Source organism: Coenobita brevimanus, chromosome 58, assembly GCF_032717465.1.
Source record: "Coenobita brevimanus isolate Jiangsu-jjx chromosome 58, ASM3271746v2, whole genome shotgun sequence".
NCBI lineage: Eukaryota > Metazoa > Arthropoda > Malacostraca > Decapoda > Coenobitidae > Coenobita > Coenobita brevimanus.
This window is the reverse complement of record NC_137011.1, coordinates 28,969,540-28,981,789: the sequence shown is the minus strand read 5'-3', so window position 1 is coordinate 28,981,789 and position 12,250 is coordinate 28,969,540. Positions and strand designations below refer to the sequence as shown.

The following is a 12,250-nucleotide window of genomic DNA, read 5'->3' as shown; positions in this document are numbered from 1 at the left end:
AGTATATGCGATAAATCTCTTACATAAATGTTATCATAGAATTATTTAAGTGAAAAGTGGGATAGGGTAATGAAGTTTAAGGAATATGGAAATTTGCATGAATTCAAACTTGTGGTACTTTCGCTAAGACTCATCCCCCTTCCCTTCTTCCACAGTGGTGAATCCGGCAATGAGGTGAGTGAGAGTAGCTCCAAATACTAACCTACAGCATCAGCTAGTAACCCTTCCAAGTGCCTCCTCAAATAATATTTTGTACATACAGTCGTAACTGCTGCCAAAAGCATAATAGTATCCACTCCACCCACAAGCGAAAACAACTATTTTTATGTGGTTGATTTATTGTAACAGACTCTTGACATAGGCTTAACCGCCTGTTCCCTGCGGCCCAGTAGTCGTCCTACGTACCATACACCTTTCACATGTCACCACCTCGACGTTAACAACCCACCCGTCCATATTCAATACATGTTAGGGCTGTATCATACACCACTGGTGCACTGGTATTAGTGGGGGTACTTTTACGACTTTGTCGGAGGGTGGTACTATAGATCAGTAAAGACTCTGCTTCAACGAAATTCCTATCTTAATGATTTGAGTTTTGTTAATGCAGACTGTTCCCTGCCCCTGCCTGGATTCGCACCCGCGTCCATTGGGACTACAGATCACCTTTCCACTGAGTAAGCCACCGCCTGCCCCACTAGGCTACACCATTCACAAACACTCGCCAAACATTTCACTTATTTAAACGGTGTGCTGGTCAACTACTCCGTAACATCTGGTCAGAGTGTAACATAAGATAACGTAACCTAGTGTACAGCTGCCTGTATTACATTATTATGACGCTATTACAGTTCATTCACTTCAACAAGGAGCAGATTTTTCTTTTGCAGCTTCCTGCCCATATCTCAGTGGCAGAATAAGGCAATGCTGCGACTCTACATCCTTTCCATAGCACTTCTTCATGACTATACCCTGTTTTTTTTTATTGAGGCGAAGATGCACTTGACAGGTTGATGATGCCTGGCTGAATGCAACATGTCCAAAAACTATTTACTAACCAAAATTTCCCCCTCAGATATTTATTGTCAGTTAATAATGCCAGATTATGAAGTAATGTTGCATTCAGCCAATAATCACCAACCTGTCAAGTGAATCTTCGCCGCGATAAAAAAAAAAAAAAAAAACTGAGTATAGCATCATATTCTAAAGTAAATCTACTGTTACAGCTTACTATTTAAGATGGAGAGATGGCTAATTTAAGCTTAGCTGACGTAAATAAAGTATAGGTAACCTACAAGACACGACTTACCCAGCAACTTCCACTAGTCACTAACACCCTGCAAACATTTCATCATATATCCACTGTGTGTACTGGTCAACGCGTGTGTACATGCCTGGGTACTGCACAGAGCCACACCCATACCCAGTACTCACCACACCAACCTCCTCCTCAACACCATCCTCTTTCAGCACCAGGGGGCCACCGGAGTCACCCTGAGGAGAAAACAGCACGTTAGGTGGTTGGGCGGCCGTAGAGCCCAAGTGGTGGCATGTGATGGTGTGCAGCAGTATCTGTTGGTGTATGGGAGAACTACAGCTATATACAAGGTGTGCCGGGAGGAAAGGACAAAACCCTGGGAAATGATAGCTAAGGGAATTCTAAATAAAAATACTATATAAACCTGTGTCACACTACTGATGTCCTTATGGCTGAATTATGACTGAGGCCATTCTCGTTCATAAGGACATCAGGAACTGTAGTTCCGTAAGGGTTACGATACGAACACATGTTCATATGGTATTTTTAACTTAGAATTCCTTCATCTATCATTTCCCGATTTTATGTACTTTCTTCCCAGGACATTCTGTATAAAGTCCGTTGTTGCTCTCTGAGGAGGTGACAGCCAGATAAAATATTTCCGTCTGATATGGCCATGCAACTATAGCTCCTGTATCGTTTCTATCCAAGTTTGTGCACATCCATTAACTCTAGTAGTAGAAGCAGCTGTTGTTGTTGTTGTTGTTGTTGTTGTTGTTGGCCAAGGTTCATGTGCGCATAAACCTTGTAGACTGCAGATTGAAGGTGCCCTTCTGCAGTCTACCATCCCCCTTTCGGGATATAGGCAGGGTGTTAAGTAACCTTTAACTGAACGGCAGTGCCGCCCCATGATATAGGTGTCGCCACGTGAAAATGCTCCTCTCTGATATTCACCTCTCACACACATCTTACAAGCACTCTCTCTCTCTCTCTCTCTCTCTCTCTCTCTCAACACACACCCACACACACACACACCACCCTCTCTAACTCTGGCACACTCACCCTACACACGTTATTAATGCCGCCAGCACAGATAACGGTGGTAGTGATGCCGTCAGGATAATCTATGTTGAAGAATGGTCTGGTGGCCGAATCGTTGAGGTACGCCGAGCCACAGTCCTCATTCGACACCACCTCCACCTCGATGTTGTGCAGGACTGTCGATTCTGCACCTGGAAAGAGGAAGAAGAGGAGGAGGGGGGTGGTTAGGTGTCGACATTTTCTTTCTCCGTATCTATTTTATCTCGTTTCTTATTCTTTTTTTTTTTTACTTTCTCTGCTTCTTCATTCGAAAGTACTGTACCTTCCACCGTGACTTTATGTAAGGTATTCCACTCGTGACCAGGGAGGAGAGAGAGAGAGAGAGAGAGAGAGAGAGAGAGAGAGAGTCGATATTCCTTTTTTTTTTCCTCGCTTTTCATCAATATTTCTGGCATTTTATGATTCTACCTTTGATCTGAGAGAAAAGTTTCGTATTCTAAGTGGTTTTGGAGACTTTCGTAGTTCCTTAGCTACTAATTTTTGCCGATTCCACCTCAATATCGTCCTGTATATTCTATTTATCTGTCTATCTATTGCCAGACGTCTTAATCCCGTAAGGCAGTGTTTCTCAACTGGTGGTCCATGATGACTTTTTGGGTGGTCCACAGGACGTTCACTATATTTGGTAATAAACTGGAGATTGGTGCATATATTTTTTAATTTATTGAAAATTCAGTACGAAAAAATTTATCAAAATAAATAATTGGCCATTCATTTTATTGTATTATTCCGATTGATTATTCCAGTGTGATTGGTACTTACCCAAATCTGTCAACACATGCAGTCAGATGTCTTTTGCCATTTGCATCAACTTCCATGTGTGAGGCAGATTTTCATGTTTGTTGCACATTAAGTCCAAACAGAGGAATCGGATTGCAGTGGAAAGCGATATTCATTGTGCATTACCAAGTACCACTCCTAACATTAAAAAGCTTGTCAGTGAGAAGAGAATCCAAAAGTCTGGTTACAAAGAAAAATGTTGGTTGTATACTCCTACATAATTTCAAAATTCTGTTTCTTAGAAATAAATTTCACAGAAAAATATTAGGGAAGTATTCTTGTATTTCCTGGAAATTATGTTTGGAAGAAATATATTTCAGACCAAAATGTCAGCTGTCTACTATTTTATATCATTTCTCGAAATTCTGTTTGTAAGAAACATATTTCTAACCATAAATGTTTGTTGTCTATGTTTTATTTATCATTACTCAAAAATGAAATGGTCCACTATATTTTTTTTTAAATTGGGCTGGTGGTCCATGGCCTGAAACGAGTTGAGAACCACTGCCGTAAGGGGTGGCCACAAACAAATCGCCTCTATGTCGCCCTGTCTCCCCTCATTTCATTGCCCTGCTCGCAGCCCACACACCCCTCTCTCATATACCTCTCCATCCCTCCATTTCATCCTTGGCCTCCTCCCTCCCTCTCCCCCCCTCCACCTCACTCAGATACCCTCTCCTCGTTCGTCTCTCGCTCTGCGTCGCCTCTACATGGCCAAACCACCTCAGTGAATTTTTCCTAACTCTTTCTATCACATCCACATCCACACAACAACGTTCCTTCATTTCCTCATTTGTCAAAGTGTCTCTTCATGTAACTTCACAGGTTCCTCTCAAATAACCTATTTCCACTGCTCTCACTCTTGACTTGTGTCCCTCGAACAAGGTCCATGCTTCACTTCCATCACAATACTGTCATGCAGCGACTTTTTTACTTCCATGCTCAAATGGTATAAAAAGTACATACGAGAATGTGTAGGTTTAATAGCTTGCTTAGGAGATTCCGTAATATCTCTTCCTTAGCGGCTTATTTGCTCATTACACGTCAATATCCTCTTGTATGCAGTTAAGGCAAAATATGTCGTATTTAAACGATATAAAAACATGCAATAGAATGTTATTGTGATATATGCAGAATTATTCGCTAAGGAACAGGTGCTACGAAACTTCCTATACCACCAAGCATACTGCCAAAAGATTTTTTTTTTTTTACACCAAACTTATGCCGGGAAAACCAGTAGACTTAAATTACAGAGCGTATTTCTAGTCAACTTTTCTCCTGTAAACATATCCCGGAGACCAGTTTAAATTTATAATGTCTGGGTGGTGGCGACCATCATCCACTCGCTTGATGTAATGCTGCCTACTTCTTCCTTCACCTTTATCACTCTTTTTCTGTCTGTCCCCTCTCTTCCTATTTCTCACCATGATCCACTCACTTGATGTTATGCTGCTTACTTTTGCCTTCACCATTATCACACTTTTTCTGTGTTTGCCCTCTTCTCTTCCTATTTCTCCCATCATTCCTGTCACATTTTATTACTCCTCTTTCTATTTCAGGTGGCTTTACACTGAGTGACAAACCTAATGGTTTCCTGTAAGCCAGGAAATAATTTACAACGCTGGATGGTAACCATTCAACCAGCCCATACGTGTTCCCTACGTGTCAGCAAGTGGGTTGGCAGAAGGTTAGAGCCCCTCCCCGTAAAACAACTAACTCAAAGACAAAAGGCCACCTCTTACGAGATTTTGGCGTCCAGCTATAGACAGATAGGCAGATAGAATGTTTGGGTTTGTTACCTGCGGGATCTTTTTTTTTTTTTTCCCCCTCTCAGGGAAAGTTGGAATATCTGGTCTTGGAGACCTCTGAGTGATTTTCTTATTAAATACAAAGTTGCTCAACTTGAAATTTTGAGCTGATTTAACGTGTCAGCTGTTGCGTCAGCTGACTGTTAAGCGATTTTCATTTTCAGCTATAAATAGGCATTTTAATGACCCACCCCCCTTTTTTTAAACACATAGTTGCTCAGCTTGAAATTTTGAGTTGATCTGACATGTCAGCTGTACCATGACTGCAATAGTATCACCGCAACTTGTAAGTCGCCAGTTCTCCCGTGTCCCTCCCAGACAAATCTTGTAAGTCGCCAATTTTCCAGTGTCCCTCCCAGACAAAACTTGTAAGTCGCCAATTTTCCTGTGTCCCTCCCAGACAAAACTTGTAAGTCGCCAATTTTCCTGTGTCCCTCTCAGACAAAATGAGGTAAACGTATTATGGTTAGGTTAAGGTTAGGTAAAGTGGCGGCAGTTTGGCTTAATGTCAAAATACGGCGATTCTAATTTTCTAATTATTTTTGGTCATATTAGTTTATTTTTTTTCACTCCCAGTAAAGATGATAATTTACATTAATATCTCGGAAACGGTTAGTTTCCGGGGGATGTTTATAGAAAAGGATTTGCGTAGAGCTACTGAAAGAGTAATATAGGCCTAGTGATTTTTCCCAGGACGAGTTTGATGGATTAGTGAAAATTTACCAGATAGCCACAAAAACCCACCTCCCGGTCTCCTACCCCATCCAGACACGGTACAGATGCGACCCACTAGATCAGTTACCTCTTCTGGCAGGCAGTACGGCCGCACCGCCGACGTGAACTCAACCTGCAACACCGTAAGTGGTAAAGGCTAATATGAAGGATTGGAGTTCTCAAGTCAAGATAGTAACTGACGTATCTTGGCTTCCCCTAACTTTGATCTTGACCTTCGTTTTGTAAACAGACTTCGAGCTATTTCATGTGTGTGTTTTACATTTATTTATTTATATTTTTAAATATGCATTGATTCAAAGCATCATTTTACCATTTTATCGAGAGTAATGCTTTCGAGTGGTGGGACACGTATAACTAGTCGGTTCAATTGCCTGGTTATACATACATTCCTCAACTACTTTCCTATCCCTCGAGAGGAGAATGGTGGACTGCAGGAGATGGGCAACTCACCCCTGTAGTCACATCTCAGGTTCACACCTCAGATGAGCCTGGGGCAACAACAACAACAACAACGAAGACAAAAACAACAACCAGATCATCCTTAAACTTACGTGGAAGTTAAATGAAAGTCAAGATAAAGTTGATCATTAAAATATAGTAGAAATACGGCTCTTGTCCCAGTATTATCTTATCTCATCCTGTTCTTGAGCGTGATGATGGTGATGTCTTTTATATGAAAGTCAAGATGATATGAAAGTCAAGATGAAATTGGCCATTAATATTAAGAAAAAGCGAATTTGTATATTACATATTATTTCAACATTTCCTTGAGAGCAGTGATGGTGATGTCAATGGAGTGAAAGTTAAAATGAAAGTTGAAGTGAAGCTAACCATGGAAAATATCGCATTCTTACCCTAATTTTTTCTACACTCACCTTGTTCTTGAGGGTGATGATGGCGATGTCGTTGTACTTGGCAGGGAGTGCGTACCCTTCGTGGACCTGCAGGGGAAGTATTCACAACAGATACCAATCCATTTTCTCCCCATGAACAAGTCTCCAAAAAAGTTGTCGTCGGAAATGCTTTTGAGTGATCTTAAATTTCGCTCTGATATTCACTTTAGTTTGTCTTTAAAGTGTTACGCAACTGAATGAGCGAAGATGAAATTAAAAACTGTTAGTCATATGCACAAATTAAACTCCTTTAGCACTAGGACGTTATTTTTATTGTACTCTATCTGTTTCTTGATGATACTGTTCGGCATGGGATAGACTTTTCAAACAATAGGTGTTAAACAGAGTCTTCATTAACGCTGTCACTACTGAAGGCCTCTCCTAAAGTGAATAAAACTATCATCATACTGGAGGGGTTAAGGTCAATGAATTCTGGTTATTAAGTGTTTTGTAGCAGAATGAATGCAGATAAAGTTTATGAAGAGGCGATCCTATACACAGTCTAAGCTGTATGAACTTCGGTTGAGGGGCCTGGTAGCTGTTTTAGTGAAGTTAAACGTATGACTAGGCATATTAAGCTCTATAATTTTTAATAAAGTATTCTGTAACTGTAGGAATGAAAGTAAAAGTATGAACAGGCAATCTTATATAAAGTTTAAGCTCAATGAACTTTGGTGGTAAAGCGTTTTATGGCTGTTTGAAAAAAAAAAAAAAAAAAAAAATATATATATATATATATATATATATATATATATATATATATATATATATATATATATATATATATATATATATATATATATATATTTTATGTGCAGTATAATCACCATAAAGTTTGTGAATTTAACGTACAGGTGGGGTTAAATGAAACTGAGGCGCTCCCATGTGCATACGGGCAGACATTTCTGGGGGATGGAGGAGGGGAAGGAGTTTGCCCTGAAAATGCTCGGAGTGACCCTGATCTCCAAATAATTACTACTCCCTAAACACTATACAGTACACTAATACATGACTAGGCCGTCATCTTCTTTATCTTCCATCTTTTCCCATTTTTTATATGGGGTCGATGTATTTGACCAATCTTTACCATACTACTCTGTCCTTCACCTCATCATTTCCCACGGGGCTCAGGCAAGACCTCTGTACGTCGCTTACAGGGTACGCCTTTACAGTTTCCGTGGCTATCATGGTTTGATTTGTCATTTTGGTTTTCGTCAATTTTACGGCCGGATTCCATTCCTGACATCAACCATCCCTCCCTATTTATTCGGACATGAGATCGGCACAGAGTTGGGCTGTCTTGCCCCAGTGGCTAGGGGAGTGTTTTTAGGCTGACTGTTGCTAATGAACACATATACAGTAGTATGACCACATTCAGTCCACGCAGGACTCAGGTCTGCCCACCACTGTAGGTAGCACTCCACGAACAGGCTCATCTCCCCCCTTGAAGAGCCACCACCACCTTTTCCGGCAGGGGCTGCGGCTTAAGAGGGTCTTTTTAGAGGTGTATGATGAGATGGCCTAGCTGACCTCCTCCGTGCCCTCCTCATGCATATTTCAAAAGGCCACTACCACTTTTTCAGGGCTGGGGTTCTAACTCATGAGGATACTGGGAGAGGTGGGGGATAAAGTGGCCTTCCCATCCTCCATGGCGGTTATAGGGTCTTATCATCCCTACCCCCGAAAAGCCACCATCTTTTCCGGCTGGGACTCTGACTCAAGAGGGTTTCGAAAGACACAGGGGAGTGCTCTGAGTGTGACTGCTGTTAGTAGCCCCTTCTAGTATGGGTTCACGTATTTAGTCTGGCCCTACTAGGTCGTTGCAGTACTCAAGCATGTTCACCACTGCAAGGTAGCACTTCACGAGCAGGATGAGTAGGCCTATATATTAAGTATAATTTCTGTGTAATTTACATGTTTAAAATCCCATGTCCATGTTTTTATTAACATTAAAACTGCAACTGAACAATGAATATGTATAAGAACAAACCGAAAACATTTACATCAGTTTAAGTGGAATATCTCCTTGATAATGCGAGGATTCGAATAGGTCTAACTGTAATTCCTTTTAAATGTGTAAATATCGATACCAGCGCACCATCAAAAGGATCTGCTCAGAAATATAAGTTTCTGACCTGAAAAAACTCATTTTTCCAGTCCTAGCGGTGATGCACCCCCAGACGCCCTATAGCCTGCGCCTATGGACACTACCTTAGCCCAGGTACACAAGAACAAGGTCATTTATGGATAACGAATTACAGTGGGTACATTAAGGGAATGGTATCAGGTGGGGTAAGTGAGGGGAAGATGCTACCACTGTCCCCTCTCCCCCATTGTAACTCATCAGCCAGATGTGACCCAGTTCCCGTGTGCCTAGGTTAAGGCAGTGTCCCTGTTTCATTTGTCTGCAAGTGTACTGTAGGCTACGCATACCTGTACACCTGCTACTTCGTAGTCGAAGGCCTGGCCCTCGTCTGCTCTCTCGAAGTCCACCTCGCCTAGCCTCACCATGGACGGTCTGTTAGGTTGAGGAGCTGAGAGTTAAGAAGCGAAGGAGCCCTAGCTTGTAATTAATATGGACGATGGGTATTGGTGCCAGGGAGGTGACATGTTAAAGAGTATGACACAGGACTGCTGGGCCTTAGGAGGTTGGACAAAGAGAAGGTAGATAGATTTACACATTAACTGATGGATAAACAGATAACTAGAGATGCCACTACAGTCAAGAATTTCCATTTCTTACTGCAGAAGCAAGTATACATAGCGATAAATAGATAGATAGATAAATAGATAGATAGACGGAGCTCCACGCAAGCCTGGGAAAGGGAAATGATCTTGCAAGTTAACTGAGGAAATGTTGACCATACACAGGAAGTAGCAAGTCAGGGGATGATATAGGTAGTGTGTCAGCCAGATAGCATACGAACAAAGCCTAGTGACCATACACACATACTCACACACAGATTTCTGGAACTTTCCAACCACAATGTAACACACGTGACACGACCCCTGTTTCACCAGAATTTAGGAAGCAGAGCTCAGAAGGAGACAGGCCATAGAACCGGCAGGTAATAGGGAGAACCAGCCTAGCAACGTGGGCGAGAGGAGAGAGAGAGAGAGAGAGAGAGAGAGAGAGAGAGAGAGAGAGAGAGAGAGAGAGAGAGAGAGAGAGAGAGAGAGAGAGAGAGAGAGAGAGAGAGAGAGAGAGAGAGAGAGAGAGAGAGAGAGAGAGAGAGAGAGAGAGAGAGAGAGACTGGGAGGTAGCTAGCGGGACTTTATACTTCACTCTGTGTGAGAGACTTTGTTAATATTTCCAAGACAAATAAAAATAGTCCCATACTAATCTTTACCTCTCCTGTCATTGCATGACAAAAGGGAACCAGATTATCTACTTATAAAACAACTCACTTATAACAACCGCTCGTCCACGAGTCTAATATATATATAACTTCTCTGCAAGTTTATACAAAGTCTTTTATGACAGAGATGCCACTACAGTCAAGAATTTCCATTTCTTACTGCAGAAGCAAGGATACATAGCGATAAACAGATGTGAGAGAGAGAGAGAGAGAGAGAGAGAGAGAGAGAACTGCAGTGATGAATGCTTATATGCCTTAATTTTGGAACCAAAACTGATAGAAACAGGCATTTAGAAAAATAGATAGATAGATAGAAAGACAAACAGGTAAGTAGTCAGATAAAATGATAGATAAATAGCTAGATAGATAAATACATAGCCGGATAAACAGATTATTCTCTTACTTTTGGAACCTGGGTGTAGGGGAATCGGAGAGGCCAGGCTCAATGAGACAATGTGCAGCAGTAAGTACATGATAGGGAGATATCAGGGCACCACCGCAGGAGAACGCCCCTCGAGCTCCTAGGTTCTCCTTTGTTACTGGTGTGGGCCCACCGTCTTCCTCACCCACTACACCACCATCTTCATCAACGCTAACACCATCTCCTTCAGCTCCATCTACACCTTCACCATCAGCAACTCCGCCATCACCAACACCTTCATCAACTGGAAAATGAGGCTCAGGAACATGTTCATCTCCACGCAACACCTCTAAAGCAAGGAAACATAGAACCACTTTTTATAATTTCTGTCAGATAGCTTTAACACCTTCAACAGCTTCACCAACAGCTTCACCATCCAGGCTAGGAGTGTCTTTTGGAATGTGGCTCTAGGGAACATTTTCATCTCCAGACTACAGCTCTAAACTATAAAAATGTATACCCATTTTGTTACAGCTGCTAGACAGTGCTGACAGGCTACCTTCAACTTCACCAACATTTTCACCATCCATGCAGACTGGGAGTGCTTTCTGAAATTTGGCTCTCGGGATCATTTTCGTCTGACGTCACTTCTAAAATCGGGAAACACAAAAACAAACACAAAACGCCTGGTTAATAATCATGAAATCATGTTCAGAAAAGTGAATTGATAAAAAAAAAAAAAAGCAATATATTAGCAGAATGCATTATATTGCCTCCTCTTTTGCAGAAGTTAATGCGAATAATTCCATATCCTACTATGGTAAATATTCATTCACTTTAACTAGGCGGAGATTTTCGTCCTTTTGCAGCTTATTTCCCTTACCTCAGTGGCAGAACAAGGCAATACTAGGACACAACATCCTTTCCATAGCATTTCTTCGTGACTAGCACCATACTCTAATGCTACTGTCTGGTTATAGGTCAGCTTTGTCAAGACGGAAAAATGGTAAAATGCCGCCTAGTTGAAGTGAACAGTGTATAGTTAGTTGAAGTAGATTATGTCCGTTGACTGGGACAATTAGGCCTAAAATGTCTGGTGTTTTCCTTGTCAGTCATGGGTGCTAGAGAGGGACGCCTTCTAGCGGTGACACTGATATAACTGGTCGTCTCTGCTGCCCTGTTATACAAACGTCTCACCTCCGTCCCTATCACCCGAAAGGAGGATGGTGAACTGCAAGAGAAGGGCAACTTCATTTGAGGCTGGAGTTACAACTACTTTACTCATTTTACCTTAACTTGGCCTAGACTTTCTTCCTTTTGCAGCTTATTCTACGTAGGCCAGTGGCAGAAAAGGACGATACAATGGCTCTACATCCGTTACAGAGCACTTCTTCGTAACCGCATACCATATTCAAGCTTCAGACTATTATTACAACTCAGAAATCAAAGACGGCAGTGGCAATTTTAGGTTAAGTACGAACAAAAAGGCTATGGCAAACTGCATGACATTACTTCTTTAGCGGAAGTTAAGGCCTAATAACAGTACCCAACCCGTTTCCCACAATATTCAAGGTTCATTAATCACTTAACTAAAATAGATCATGCCTACTGATTGCACGGAAATAGTTCAGACATATAACGACGAGGGGGTAACATATCTGGTGTTGTCCACGTCAGCAGCTGAGAAATAGAGAAATGGCATGCCATGAGAATATGTGATGTCTTACCTGGGACCTTAGGAGGGGGGTGCGTGGGAGGGGGCGGCCGACCGCCTGGCAGAAACAGGTGCAGCGCTGGCAAACTCTGTCAGACAAACACAAATATAACTTAGTTTTGGAAACTTTAGGCATCATCATCACCCAATCAAGCAAGCACAGATATAACTAACACTGAATTATGGAAACTTTCGGCATCATCATCATCATCATCATCATCATCATCATCATCATCATCAT

The 12,250-nt window shown here is 41.7% G+C and overlaps 1 protein-coding gene across 1 annotated transcript in view; it reads right to left on the bottom strand.

Annotated features, from left to right (window-relative positions):
• Window positions 1–1,329: 1,329 nt before the first annotated feature.
• The window catches only part of LOC145402713 (uncharacterized), a 32,189-nt gene continuing 21,268 nt past the window's right edge, over window positions 1,330–12,250 (bottom strand). The window contains exons 11-17 of the mRNA XM_080274683.1: window positions 12,023–12,098; window positions 10,338–10,599; window positions 9,009–9,093; window positions 6,558–6,623; window positions 5,692–5,794; window positions 2,321–2,490; window positions 1,330–1,494 (exon numbers count right to left, since the gene is read on the bottom strand). Of these exons, the coding sequence (XP_080130809.1) occupies window positions 1,330–1,494; window positions 2,321–2,490; window positions 5,692–5,794; window positions 6,558–6,623; window positions 9,009–9,093; window positions 10,338–10,599; window positions 12,023–12,098 (927 nt within the window). The remainder of the gene's footprint in view (window positions 1,495–2,320; window positions 2,491–5,691; window positions 5,795–6,557; window positions 6,624–9,008; window positions 9,094–10,337; window positions 10,600–12,022; window positions 12,099–12,250) is intronic.